Raw genomic sequence first — 14,694 nt, forward strand, 5'->3', positions numbered from 1 at the left:
ATTCCTTTATATTCCTGTATTATGTATGGTTCGAACTACTCCCTCTTACATGCTCTCTCAATGCTGAATTTCAGCTGCCAGTGGATATCCCTTTCTTTTTGTTTTGCTATAACATCTGGAGATCTTCAGTTTTCCTTGACTTTGACTAGTCTAAATAACTTAGTGATATCTGCATATTTTAGAGCATTACTGATCACTCAGACCTCAGTATTTATAAAATTAACATTAACAAAAAAAATACATTTCTCATGCTGAAAATACTGTTTGGTTTATGTCAGTTACAAGTGAAATCCATGACAATACACCGCACTCAAAGACTATTTGGTGTTGTCATTAATAACTTCAAAGAGGTATAAATTTGATTTTTGACAAGAAAGTCTCATCATTTTTTTCTGGTTGTGGCACTCGAATCCTTTACTCTAGAATTAATTTATTAATTTATTTATTTAAAATTAAAGGATGAACATTTCTTGATAGCAGCTCAGTTAACTTTAAGTAAATTTTTTTCAGAACTCCTAACAGTTTACTGCAATGGGACCCCAAATCAGCCAAAGCCCTGTGATGGATCTACTTAGGTTTTAGCTTTCATGTAACTTCTAGCTATAAAATTCAAATAGCTTTTAATTGCCAAAATTAGTTATTTGACCTAAGACCGGGAACTCGCCTTTTATAATAGAGAACACTGGAAGTGAGTAGTTAACACATAACACTACTATGGTTTAAAAGTTTTTCTCTCACTGCATGTTGTACCTTTGCAGGTGGGTCTATGCTTTCAGCTAATTCAGGGACTCTGAGTGGCAGCAAAAGCTCTTGTTTTTTTTCCCACTACCCTTTTCCTGTGCCTGCTCAGCTGGTTCTGAGGAGGAGGAGGAGGGGGTGGAGGAGGAGAAAGAAGCAAAGAAGGAGCAGGGTGAGGAAGGAGGCTTCCACCTCCTATCAGAGGATTTTATTTCACTTAATCATTTCTTAAAGGAATATAATATAGAACTGAGAGCACATAAATATAAAAAATACCAACTGTCCCAGCCATGCATGATGAAAGGAAATTGTTGGTTTTACATTTATTTTTGTTAAGTTTTTCATAGCATATTCTCTATACTTGAAAGAACAGCTAAAAGGAGATGAGAGTTGCTTTAATAGAAATACATTTGATTGACTGACTTGCATAAATAAACCTCAAAGCACAGATACTGGGTCATCTAGATTTGGAACCAATCTCTGATATTTTCTTCAGAAGCAATGAAAAACTGAAGTTAAAAGCCACCACACTGAAAAGTTTAAGAGTGGCATAGCAACTGTCCTTATGGACAGTTCTTAGGTACTTGCTACATCAAAATGTGTAATAATGTGGCCTGGCATAGCCTACCATTTAATTAAGATAACTGTCTTCACTTCCTATGTTCTGCCTCTGCCTTGAAAGAAAGAGAAAATCAAATTACATCTGTGGAGGATCTCAGGAGATTAGCATATCTGTCAAACACAACTAGATCTTCAAATTGTATTTGTGCTGTTATTGTACCATTCAATTAAAAATGAACTTATAAATGGAAATTAATAGAGGGAAACCAAGAACTCAGTGCAATACCAGGGAATTTGCTACAGAACTGGATTTTTTTTTTTTTCTGACAAGAAGCAGCAGTTGATCTTTACTACAGAATCCTTTTTCTTATATATCTGAACTGTAAAGCAATTGTGAAATGAAAATATGGCAAAAGGCACCTGAAATACCTGAAGGTGCTGAGGAAATATTTTATGGTACATAACTATGGAATAACTCTTGGGTAGTCTTATTTAAAGATGCATACATAAAACAGGGCCTCCTTTCTGCACGTATCTGCTTCCTGCATGGAATGTGTTAGCTGACTTAAATGACAAGACTGTTATTACAAGTTATAAACAAGACCTTGCATATTTTCAAACTCCTGTTGGTACAGCAGAACTAATGCTAAGACAAGACAACAACAATTGCATTGTTCATTCCTCTCAGTTGCAATCAACATAAACATTCCCTAAGTTCCAACTACACAGCAAGTAAGAAAGAGTTACACAACCCCCCCTGGGGGATAACTACACTAAAACTGAGTTATTCCAGATGCATTCTTTCATTATTACTGAAAATAAGAAATTACTCCTTGCTGAAAAAAAACCATCAGTCCCCATCTCACTATGTCACCTAAGCACCAGCATTCTGCTCAATGAGTTGCACAGGCGTGACCCTCTCCATTTTTGACAACTGATCATGTAAAACGAGGATAAACTCCTACCAATATGTCAAGGCAGAGAGAATGTGTAGTCAGAATAAACCTATAAATTAATTTTACTTTTCTCAATTTCTTTCAATTCCTTCGATGGTTATATAGTTAAGAACAGACCTACTCCTGGGTGCCTAAAAATATCTTATATGTGGGAAGAGAAAGATAATCAAAAGAAAGACTGTAAGATTATGCAGTTATCTAGACTAGCCAGTGCACAGCACGGTTTCTGATTCAATTGGAAAGTTGTTGCTGTTTACATTTTGAAGCCATGAATATGTAGAGACACAGATTATTTGAATGCATCTTCTTAAAACATTTTCTAGTGTTTTACATTTCTCAGAGGACAAACAGATCGGAATGCAGTACATCATGCCAAGCAGCACGAGCTGTGGTCTTTAAATAAGCTCATCTCTTTATTTTGTCATAAAAATTCCATGGAACAAACATTTTGAAAAAAGATACTATCTTTTCTTTATAAACTTGTGCATGTCTAGCATAATGAAGGACTGACAACTGGAAGAAACTTTAAGTCGTACTACAGAGCAAACAGTAAACAAGAATAATAAATCATTAGTTAATAGCTAAATTTCCCCATACTGCCTACTAAAATGTTTAAAAACATTTTTAGGCGGCCAGAGTTCTTTTTGGTGAATTATTTGACATGTCTCCAATACAAGGCTGTGCCTTACAGCGGCTAGTGTTTTCAGCACCGTCAATCTAAAGATGAACAGGACAACATTAATAAATATTTATTATTGCACAGCAAGTCAGATTTTCAAAAGGAACAGTCCAACAATTTCCCTTCTTTATTCCAGCAACTAATTTCTAAATGGCCATGTTTTCTAACAAGTTCTAGTTACTTGCTCTACATCTGACTGACATTTCTGACTGAAAATCTTGAAAAATGTACTGACACCAGAAATTTTACTATCACACAAATACATATTTTGAATTTATTCATTACATGCAACTTTCTTGGCATTATAGAAGTGCAGCTATAGAAGGTTAATTGAATGAGGAAGAAACTAAGCAAAGACAAAATGCTTAGAAAATAGCTTTTCAAACTGGTTCTTTTTGTTGCTGAATTTTTAATGAAACTGTGATATTGCAGAAGCATTCATGGCTACTAATAAGTGGAATTCAGTTGCTAAAAATCTTCATATTTCATGTTTGCTATTATTTAATTATATTGCCTGGCAACTCTCCTGTGCCAAAAAAACAGTTTGCAAATTAAATTTGAATAAAATTTTGAAACAGCCACATATACAAAAAAGTAAACATAGGCTTACATTGTTTTGGCAACTACTAGATTTTTTAAAATTCTTTTTCATCTGTTTAAGCTGATTATTATCACACCAAAACATTGCCTGTGAGAACCTCATGAGGTCTGACAAGGCCAAGTGCAAGGCCCTACACCTGGGTCAGGGCAATCTCTGATTCCAGCACAAACTGGGGGATGACATGTTTGGGAGCTGCCCTGCAGAGAAGGACTTGGGGGTGCTGGGGGATAAGAAACTCAACATGAGGCAGCAACGTACACCCGCAGCCCAGAAGGCAACAGTATCCTGGGCTGCATCAAAAGAAGCGTGGCCAGCAGGTTGAGGGAGGTGATTCTGCCCCTCTGTTCCTCTCTTGTGAGACCTCATCTGGAGTCCTGTGTCCAGTTCTCAAATCCTCAATGTAAGGAGGATATGGAGCTGTTGAAACGGGTCCAGACAGGGCTACAAAGATGATCAGAGGGCTGGAGCACCTTCCATATATGGACAGGCTGAGAGAGTTGGGGTTGTTCAGCCTGGAGGAGCGAAGGCTAAGAGTAGATCTTATAGCGACCTTCCAGTACCTGAAATGGGCTACAGGAAAGCTGGAGAGGAACTATTCATAAAGGCGTGTGGTGATAGGACAAGGGGGAAACGCATATAAATTGGAGAGGTCAGATTTAGATGAGACATTAGGAAGAATTTCTTCACCATGAGAGTGGCTGCCCCATCCCTGGAGGTGTTCAAGGACAGGCTGGATGGGGCTTTGGGCAGCCTGATCTAGTGGGATGTCCCTGTCCATGGCAGGGGGGTTGGAACTAGATGATCTTTAAGGTCCCTTACAACCCTAAGTATTCTATGATTCTACGTGCAAAGACCATTCTTTGAGAGAACATAAGAGATAATGTCAAGAATAATAGCATTTCTCAAGCTATTAATTTCAACATTATTATCTTAATTACCATGGTTTTTAAATTAACATTTGAAACATTGTATGTATTGGAAATGCTCTAATATATACCTAAAATTCATAGTATTCTGATAAATATTTTCTGAATTTTATTTAGATTCTGAAAATTTGCATTTTAGATCTTGAGATACCAATGTGTAAGGCATATCAAGTGTGTTCTACCAGAAAGGAGATAATCAAGCGACAGAGATAATTTGAAAGAGGAGGCACAGCCCAGTCTGTATTGTGATAGAATCAGCAACTCTATAGTACATACTTGCAATTTCTGATTTTCAATAGGTCATAAATTTGATAGAAGAAATTCCTATTTCTTACCTACATTTCCAGTCATTAGGTATGAATTCTGAAAGTCCATCATTCCCATTCCAACAATGTGTATAAAATCTTCAATCACCTGCATTAACTCCACTGAACCCGGATAGATCTAACAAAGGAAGGTTAGACATGCCATTAACTATAATATTAAAATATCCAAAGCAACACATTCAAATAAAGTCTAAATGCCATCAAACAAAACCTAAATGTCATCGAATGAAATCAGAGACTTGCTTAACAGTCAAACTGTTCTTCACATGTTTTAATACCCCAAATTTTCATTCAAAATAAGACAGCCATTTTGCCAATAGACCCTCATGTGAACTGAAACTACTTCCCATAATGCTACATGAAACCAGCTTTGCACTGGAACTGTGGAATGTTTGATCTAAGCCACTGCACCTAAAAATAAAAATACAAACCAAAAAAAGACTGGCCGTTACTTTCAACTTTCATTAGTGAGTAAAGAATTTCATACTCTAGAATAATTCTAATTATAAAATTTCTCCTTCCTCTGGAAGATACCTTCAATACCTTCAGAACTAATGACACCAACAGCTGAATGCAAATCTTACCATTGCCTCTCAAGCACGATGAACCTTTGTTGTTTAAATCACTGTTTAAGTTACATAAATTGTTACAGATAATACTATTTTCATTGCTCAAGTGGAGTAGTAGAATCACAGAATAACTGAGATTGGAAGAAGCCCCTGGAGATCACCAAGTTCAGTCCCCTGCTCAGAGCAAGGTCAGCTTTAGCAAACTGCCCAGGACCACATACAGTTAGATTTTAAACATAGATACTCCAAGGTCTGTGCAATATGTTCTAGCATTCAATTACTCTCACCGTAAAAAAAGTTTTTTCTTATTTTTAAATGGAATTCACTGTATTTTAATTTTTGCCACTTGCTTCTTGTTCTGTCACCAAACACCACCAAGAAGAGTTTCAGTCAGGCTTATTTACTCCTCCCGCTCAGGAATTTTTAACATTGAGGGAATCCTCACTGAACTTTTTCCAAGAAAAACAGTATCAGCTCTTTCAGCTTCTTCTTGCATATCAGATGCTTCAGTCCCTTAAACATCCTCAAGGCTCTTCCCTAGGCTTATTCCATTATTTCCCTGTTTTGTATTGGGGAGCACAAAACAACTCCATCTTCATCTTGCTTTATCTGTCTAGGTGACATCTATCACATGTACTTTGTTTTATACATGGATCTTTTAATAAAAGGTAAGGTAGCAGTTCCATTTCTATGACGAATTTGTTGTGACATTTATGCTCCTAACAGGTTGCAAGTGCTGCTTCAGATTAAGGAGACTTAACTGCCATTTTCCTAATGATGTGTTACTGAGATAGTAAGTGTGGGTTTTGCATTCATCTCATGCAGAGAGCACACACTCTCAGATTATGAATTAAGGATAGATATTAGTAAAAACATATTTTCACCTTAGTTCTTGTACATAAAATTTTACAATAATAACTTCAGCAGAATCTATTGAACAGTAGAGGTGCTCTTCATTTTTATAAATCCGAAGTATAGGTTAATCAATAGGATGCCAGCAGATGGTGATGAAAAATATGCAAAATAGGTCCTATGTTATGAAACACAAGTATAAACTTATGCACTGCAGACTTGAAGTGTTTCCCTGTGTGCAGTGCTTTACCTTAGCTTTAAATAAAAGATAAGTGTTAAAATGAGTGCTGGTTATCCGAACATTACATAACCTGTAATTAATAGTATCAACTGCTGGTATTTAATATAGAAAAAAGGATAGGGTGAGGGAAGCACTACAGCTGTATACTTGATAGAAAACCAGCAATTTGCTATCAGTGTGTAAGATTTTCTTCCCAGCAAGCAACCCAGAGAACAGGTTAAGAGATCCATGCTGACAGTAGCTGTGGAGTTCAAGAAAATCATGCAGCCTGGCAAAAATGCTTGCTTAGGCTGCCCCTTGGTTTGTAATGTTTCATTAAAAAAATAATAAAAAAAAAAAGTCAGCTGAGTGGCTGTATTGGAAACAGAACCATCTTTACTCTTTTTTAATGAGTAAATAGTGTTTCCACTAGATTGCACTCACAGCACACAATGACTTGCACACAATCTTTTCAAGTTCAATTCCTATCTTGATTGTGAAATAAAAACTAGGAAAGTCTTCACGTAGGATGTAGAAATAATACTCTGCTTTAAAATCCAATTCTGTTTAACCATAATGTTTCAGTGTTTTATCCAAAACATGATAGGAAATAATATTTTGTATAAGAAAGCTTTTTTGTTGTTTAATAGTGAAGGAAAAAAGAATCTTAGGAGTACTTCTCATTCCAGCTCATGCTTCCTAGCTGGTATGAAGATCTACATGCTTCAATAGTTTTATTGAGACAGCTTGTGTGACTACTCAAGAACAGTAACAAGACCAGTGGTATGGTTCCTTTGGCTGCCATAGCTCAGGAGTCTAAGATTTAGTGAATTCTCTGTCTTTGTCCCCAGGCAGCTATGGTCCTGCTACTCCTGTGTTCTGCTCATCTTGGTACTCACTTGGGTTCCTGCCTGCCTACCAGGTCTGTGAGTCAATGAATTACCAGTCAGAGAATGAGCTTTGCAAAAGCAGAAATAACTTGCATCCTCTCTTTTTCAACACTACTACTTCTACCAGCAGCAATCAGGCGAGGGAAGTAGAGATTTGGCTTTCTCTCTTTTACCTCCATGTTCTCATAATTTTCTCTTAGGTGATGTCATCCTCTGATCTTTGTGGGACAGATCGTGGACACAGCACGGCTAATCAGGCAGGGTGGAGACAGAAGAAAAGCTTGATAACTTAAGGAGTGGTATCTTTCTGTTCATTAGTGGGGATAAAACAGTTGCTTAATATTGGTTCCCTGGTCTTAGTTCTATTTATGTAAACTGCCCACATGCATGTGATTTTGCTGCTTACATCTACCAACACGAAAGAAAATCAAACACTTTGTCTATTTTTGTAGCTGGCTCTTACAAAGAGGAGCAGAAAAACATCAAAAGGAAAATATGCTTAAATTACAATAGGTCAGCTGCAGCATCATATGTCTACAGCAAGGTTTGAATTGGTAGCAAAAAATTCTGATCTTCCCTTTCTCAGATGTAGTATAAAAAAGTTATAATGAATAACAAGAATAATGAAGTTAAATAACTTCAAAGACCTTCAAACACCTAGTGATTTATTAAGAAACACATTAAAAGTGGACACATTTCAAGTATCTAGATAACAGAATGGAAATAACCATACAAGAGCACAGCTAAGATCTCTGTAAGCCATTTTCTTGTCTTTGACAATGGTTAATAACCCATCCTTTAGCACTTCTTTGAACAATGGAATTCCTTAAGCAAAACTGAGATCTTTCCATTAACAGTCCTATATAGACTTTTATTTCATTACTTTGCTCTTCACTTTTTTAACTTGTGTACTTTTAGCAGCAAGAAGTTCTCCAACCTGACTTTCTGTAGAAAAAGGTGCTTCTAGTATTCATTCTGAATCTGCCACTATTGGTGTTCTTTAGTTATTTTACAAGAGCACAAATGAATGCATTAATCATTCCCACATCACAGTCTCCAATCCACTTCTGATTTTCAAATCTTCTACTGCATGCAAGTGCAGTTAACTCTCTTCTACAATGAAACCTCCTACTTTTTAAAATCATTCTTTATACAGAAACATTTTCCTGCCTTTGACTACCTCCATATTTTTCTCTGTACATATTTCTTCATTCATCCCAGTTGTCACTGTTATTTGTATCAGAACAAGTCTGATAGTTCTACAATCATGCTAATGAACATAAATATTTAAATTGTCCCATAATGTTATTGGTATAGGCATGTAGAAATAATTACACCCAAGCAAAAATATGGTTTTAATTTAAATGTTGAAGTATTTTTTTACGGAATTAATGTGTTTTGTCAGACTTCACTATTTTACAAAGTGCTATCATAACATCTAACTATTCCTGAATTTTGCCAGTCTTAAGTATCACAACTGTCCTTCTAAATATAACCTTTTAAAAAATGTCTACGGTTTAAATTTCTTCAAGTTCCTTGGTGGTGTCATATGAGTTCTTTAAGTGAGTTCTGATGTATTCTGTTTAACAAAAGCATCCTTGCAGCCAGCCTTTAATAGCATATTTCAACTTTTGTATGTACTTCATTACAACATCAAAAGGAAAGATATAATGAATAATCCCATGGAATGCAATGAAAATGTGTTCATTGAAAGAAGTGCTTTACATGCTTAATATAATTTTAATCTAAGGAATTTGTTAATGAGTCCTGCAATTACTCCTTCTTGAAAAGGATTGGTTATTTCCAAAAGATCCTTTCACTCAGGATTTCCTTTCACCTACATCAGGGTGTATGTTTAACCTGAATTTTGAAACCATACATTCCAATTTTTCATGACTTACTGAAATAACGTGTGACTTCAGACACAGTGAATGTCATAATATGCATAGTTACCAAATTTTTAAATTGATAAATTACAAAATTCAAATCTTACCTGTTGTGCATCTTCCCATTTTTCTTTGTTTTCTTCGTCTAAGAGGTTACTAATGATTTGAAAGAAGTTCTGAAAAATCAGTTAAATAAAAGACAAAGTAAAATGACTTTCAGTGACATCAAAAGTCACATTCTTTTGCTGACATCAAGAAACATTTCCATTCTCCATTGCAGAAGTAGTTCTGCAGCCTATTCTCTCTCAGTGCAAGAGATAAGATAGCAAAATAATACTTCAGGCTGATAGAGGGCACATATGTTTCATGGTTAATTGGTCATTTCTGGCCATATAATCAGGTTCCATAATATTGTGTGGTATAACATAATAACTGTATTAAATTTGCTAAAATTCTAAATGTGACAGTGTTCTATTCTCAGATTGCTCTAATTCCAGAAACTAGATAAGTATATATTATACAAATAAACAAATACACTAAAAAACCACTAGGCTTAAGCCACTAGTTTCTATTCAAAATGTGAAAATGATCCAAAATGACCATAAGTAGGGAACACAATGGTATTTCATTAATAAATGCTGTGTGAAACAATGTTCATCTTACTTTTCAAAACTTACATTTTCTTCTGTTCTTTTAGTAATTTCAACAGAAAAGGAATAATTAATTTATATTTTTTTGACCTTAAACGGTTAATTTCTTTAGCTGATTCTCCTATTCATTTAACTACAAGGAAAAAACAATAAAAGCCAAGACATTTAGTTTTTATATGACTTATTTTAAAAATCACTGTCTTCCAAATGTCTATGGAGAACTTTCCTTTCTACCAATTTGTATTCCCAGCTTTTTCATCTTTAAAAGCTAAGAATTTGTGCAGAGTCTGTTCTTCACACCTCTGTATCACTTTTTGTGCAGAATGTCAATTTTGTCTAAAGCCTGCCAATTGTAATTTATCTCTTCCTTCATAAAGGAAAAATATAGTTTTTACTGACCTCAGCTGAAGAGTGCAATTAAGATCCTCTAAAAAACATTTAAGAGGAGTAGCAACTATAAGACCCTATTGGAACTCAGACTAATGGTCTGTCCTTCACCTGCACTCACTTTTTAGTCATTTTGGGGGGATAGAGCTCAAATAACATTCAAGTAAGAAGTAACTAACTCACTATTTAATGAAAATACAAATCACTCACCTGTACAGTGACTGAAATAAGAGCAGAAATAACTTCCAAACTTAGCATACTATGGATATCATACTATGGATGCGTTTGTGCTTGAAAAGACATTAACTTCAAAATTTGAGGTACTACAGAAATTTTAAGTATCTCATAATCATGTAAGCAAAACATTGTAAGATATAAAATTGAAGAAAATTTGTGAAAAGTGTTTCTACATGAAAACTTATTTTTACATAAAAACATTTTAACCAGCTCAATCTAGTCCTAAAACTAACTACTTGACAAGTGAAAGAATGCATCTTTACCTCATCATTAGGAACTTCATTACATTAACAATAAAATTTACATGGATAAAATTGTTTTAACTTGGCAAATTCGCTATAAGGGTAACTGACATATTGATGAAACTGAGCAAAATAATCCTTTATATTAATGAGGGCAAAAATCTTCTCTCAATGAAGTCAGTAGCAAAATATCCATGAGCTTCAGCAACACAGAACTTCATGAAAAAAAATGAAATGGCTCAGCAAGCCCCTGTGAAAATGACAAGTACGTATTGGGATGACATAAGGGAGATTTAAGACAGGACATGAAAGAAAATGATGTTCTGATGGTGTAATTTTTTTTTCCAGTGTAATACCATGGAGATGCAGTGGACAGAAATTTTAGTGAACTTTAACTTGCTAGGGCTCCAGAAGCAGTTTAGCTGCAGCAGCTTGGAGTTCAATGTGGGATAATTTACCATACTAAGGCGTGGATTCAAAACTAGTCTGATGCTACATTGCAGCCAGTGATTCCCCTGCAGAAACAACCTGAGCCTCAGTTGCAAAAGTATCCAGGACCATGTAATGAGATCTATCTGAAAGTAGCCCAGGTTGCCTGAAAGACACTCAGGAGGTATAAATGTTTCTTTCAGATGATAAATTACATGTTTTTGCTAATAATGTTATGCGTTCATTAAATTTTGTGGTTTAGTTACATGGAAGCATTAAAATGGCCAACAGTTAACAGAAATATATATGAAAAAGCTTACAGTAATCCTAGACTCAAGCACAAAAAAAAGATGAGCAGTAACTGATTTAACATATACTTTGTACTTGCCAATAAACTGTAAATGATATATATGAACCTAGTGACAAGAATATATTGCCTATTTAGATCTTTTTTCACTACTTCTATCCCTGGTTGATGCCATATTTCTGGTAGTGCTGGAAGCTGAAAAGTATGAAGAGTTTTCAGTCAGCAATACTGGTGTTTTGTGAATAAAATGGAGAGACAATAAAATAGCTTTGCTGCTTCAGTAATGAAAAGATACGAGATGCATTCAAAAAATGTGACAGGGGAATAGGGGTTAAAAAAAATCTTTCACCTACTTTGACTATTCTCTTGTTCACTGCAATAATGCTGCAAGGAACAACATTGACCTTTAGCAAAATGATTGACAGGTATGAAGGCTAAATTTTAGAAGCATTATGGATGTGATCTGATGATTACTGCAGTGAACACTGGACCTCCTTTCAGAATCAAGCTCCTTCCTTTCGTGGCAGGGTTTATGTATTACTGAACTGGCCACTATAGAAAACGTTGTGACAGCCAGAGCCAAATTTTGAAGTCCTTTATTTTTGCCCAGGCTTTTCTGAGGATAATGTCAGTTACAGTCAGGAATGGACAATTATGTTTTTCTAATTTAATTTCCTTCTTTTCAATCTTTTTCTTCTGTAATACAATGGTTGCTGTTCTCTGTTCTAGTCCAAATTCTTTGACCCTTTCTGCAGGCATAAAGCTGTCATAAATCCTTTTATACAGCTAGAGAAAAATTCCTCCCTAGGAGGAATTAATGGATAGCCTTAAGTCACCTCCACTTTTGGACTTCAGCATGGGGGGTGTGAGAGGGAGGAGGAAAGTGGGGGGAAAAAGCATTGGGCAATCCTGTTAATCCCTGACTGGCAGAAACAGTCCCTGTGACTAGTACAAATGGGATTACGCTGCTCCAACTTCTTTGGGGAGAAACCTTGTTTCTTGTTGGTCGCCAGACCAGGTGACTCACTTTGCAATCCTGTCCTTAGGAACACTCAGACCAGTTCTGGAAAAATATGACTTAAAATATGCTTATTTGAAATTTTAATTATCTTACAGGTAGCATCCTTCTTTCTTACACAAGTAGTAGCACAGTGGCCGTCTCATAGCCTCAGGGTACCTACACAGTGACTCCCATTTCAAGGGAAAGGACTCACTTGTAGAATAATTACGTGACTTTTGTCTCCTAGTATTTCTGCTACTGTACTGCCTTTTTCAGTCACTGATGCACAAAATATTCCATATTCTTTAGCTATTTCATACGTTTTTCTTCCTGACACTACGTATGCAATGTACACATAAACATCATTGCAAATATGTTAAAGTACACAGAAACAGTCACATAATAAATCATTTAGCACTAGATGTGCTTACTATAGAATCTTTGTTTTGCTCTAGGTATCTGTCTGTCTAAACAAGTGGCATTTTCTATGCAGCGTATCAGGAACTGGTATCTTAATTTTGAGTAATTAGCCTTAATTTTCAAATTTGGTCTAATTTTTCTATTCACTTTTTTGTTATGGCATCTCTAAATCATATCTTTTGCACTATTCATGAATATTAATTCTGGTTATAAGCCAAAGACTGCAGACAGTAGAGGAACTATCCAGATGGATGGAATTTATTAGGAATAAATATACTCAGACATATACACTTTCCCTTTTTCAGTTTTAATAGAGGTAGAAGTGTATGGACCTTAAAAAGACAATTACCCATAATTCATAATCAACTATTTGGATATCGTGAAAAAAAAAATATGACTTTCAGGCAGTCTAAAACTCACTTGTGCTTTTCTGAGAATTTCTTTAAAACAAAAATCTAACATCTAAGAAATTCTAATCTTTCTAATGTAAAAGATAGAATGGAATTAGAATATCATACAGAGCTCCCTCAGACAGAAGAATCTCAGTATTTTTGTGCAAATTAATATTATTTTCATCTTATTGTCACTTTGATGACAGACTAGAAAGTATGAAAATATGTGATAGTGAAAATAAAAATTAAATGAAATCCTTCAGAGTATGGAAGCATATGACATACTTTTAGATATGGGAAAATGCTGGTTTCTCAGAAATTGTCTGTAAAACTTAAACTGATGTTACCAAGACAGGATTTCATGTTATATCTTCAGAAGTCAATAATAGGAACGTTGCTTAATATAGCCCCAGTGTAAAACATGTTTCATTCTAATTCCACATACTTTCCTGAATACCATGCATTGGGTTTTGGATTTTACCTTAGCTTCTAATTTGTTAAACTCTGTTTTTACTTTGAGGTACAGGGTAGTTTGGTAATTTTTTTCCAATGAGTTTGAAGAACTCTTGATATTTAGGCATCTAAATCCTGAAACACAGCTATTATTTTTTTTTGAGAAATCACTCCTAAATCCTTCCTTGTTTCCTTCACAATCTGGTTTACCGATTTTCGTTTTTTCTCATTTCTTCAATTCAGAATGGTTAGTAAAATTTTATTAAAATAGTACTAAACATTTTGCCAAGTTCTGCCAGAATACTATTATGTATTTTGGAAACAGCTCTAGATTGCTGAAGGGAACACTGTCTTTAGTGGGAAAAGAATCAAATTCTCTCTAATGCAAGTAAACTGCAAATGACCTGATCTGCTAAGACCATGGAAAAAAATCACTTGTGCCAAGCAGTTTCTCAAAGCTGGTTCTACCAAAGATTTCTGTTGTGCCTGTAATCCTCCTTAATAGTAAAACTTAATCAAAATAGGAAAGACATTGACTACTATACAATAAAAAAAAGAATTGTCCAATCAAAATACTTTTTGAAAAGCACTGTTCAAATAATATTACTTTCAGCTGGCTACAGGCCAAAAGAAGAAATGTTGGGTGTATTATGGAAGTTCATTTTCCCTTGTGCATAGAAAAATAAGAAAACTGAAAATATAATATGAAGCTCTTGAAAAATTACTTTTGGAAATACCTCGACTTATTTGCATGCATATATTCCAAAATATATTTATGATCTATGCTTACATTTACATAAACAAATGACCTATATTAATACCTTCATTGTTAATTCATGAACGGTCGTGAAACTCTTTTTCAAAAGCAGTAGATTTATCTATGTCTTCGTATTCTTTCTCAGGACATCTACAATCTCCTAAAAGTGTCTACAATTCTGAGATATAAATGAAGTCAATATCCTGATCTGGAAAT

The 14,694-nt window shown here is 35.0% G+C and overlaps 1 protein-coding gene across 7 annotated transcripts in view; it reads right to left on the reverse strand.

Annotated features, from left to right (window-relative positions):
- ADGRB3 (adhesion G protein-coupled receptor B3) overlaps positions 1-14,694 on the reverse strand; it is a 458,941-nt gene that overhangs the window by 219,141 nt on the left and 225,106 nt on the right. For all 7 annotated transcript variants that reach the window (XM_069851423.1, XM_069851419.1, XM_069851421.1 and 4 more), the window contains 2 exons: positions 9,312-9,380; positions 4,797-4,905 (listed from right to left, as the gene is read on the reverse strand). In XM_069851423.1, coding sequence (XP_069707524.1) covers positions 4,797-4,905; positions 9,312-9,380 — 178 coding nt within the window. The remainder of the gene's footprint in view (positions 1-4,796; positions 4,906-9,311; positions 9,381-14,694) is intronic.

This window comes from Phaenicophaeus curvirostris, chromosome 2 (genome assembly GCF_032191515.1).
Source record: "Phaenicophaeus curvirostris isolate KB17595 chromosome 2, BPBGC_Pcur_1.0, whole genome shotgun sequence".
Lineage (NCBI taxonomy): Eukaryota > Metazoa > Chordata > Aves > Cuculiformes > Cuculidae > Phaenicophaeus > Phaenicophaeus curvirostris.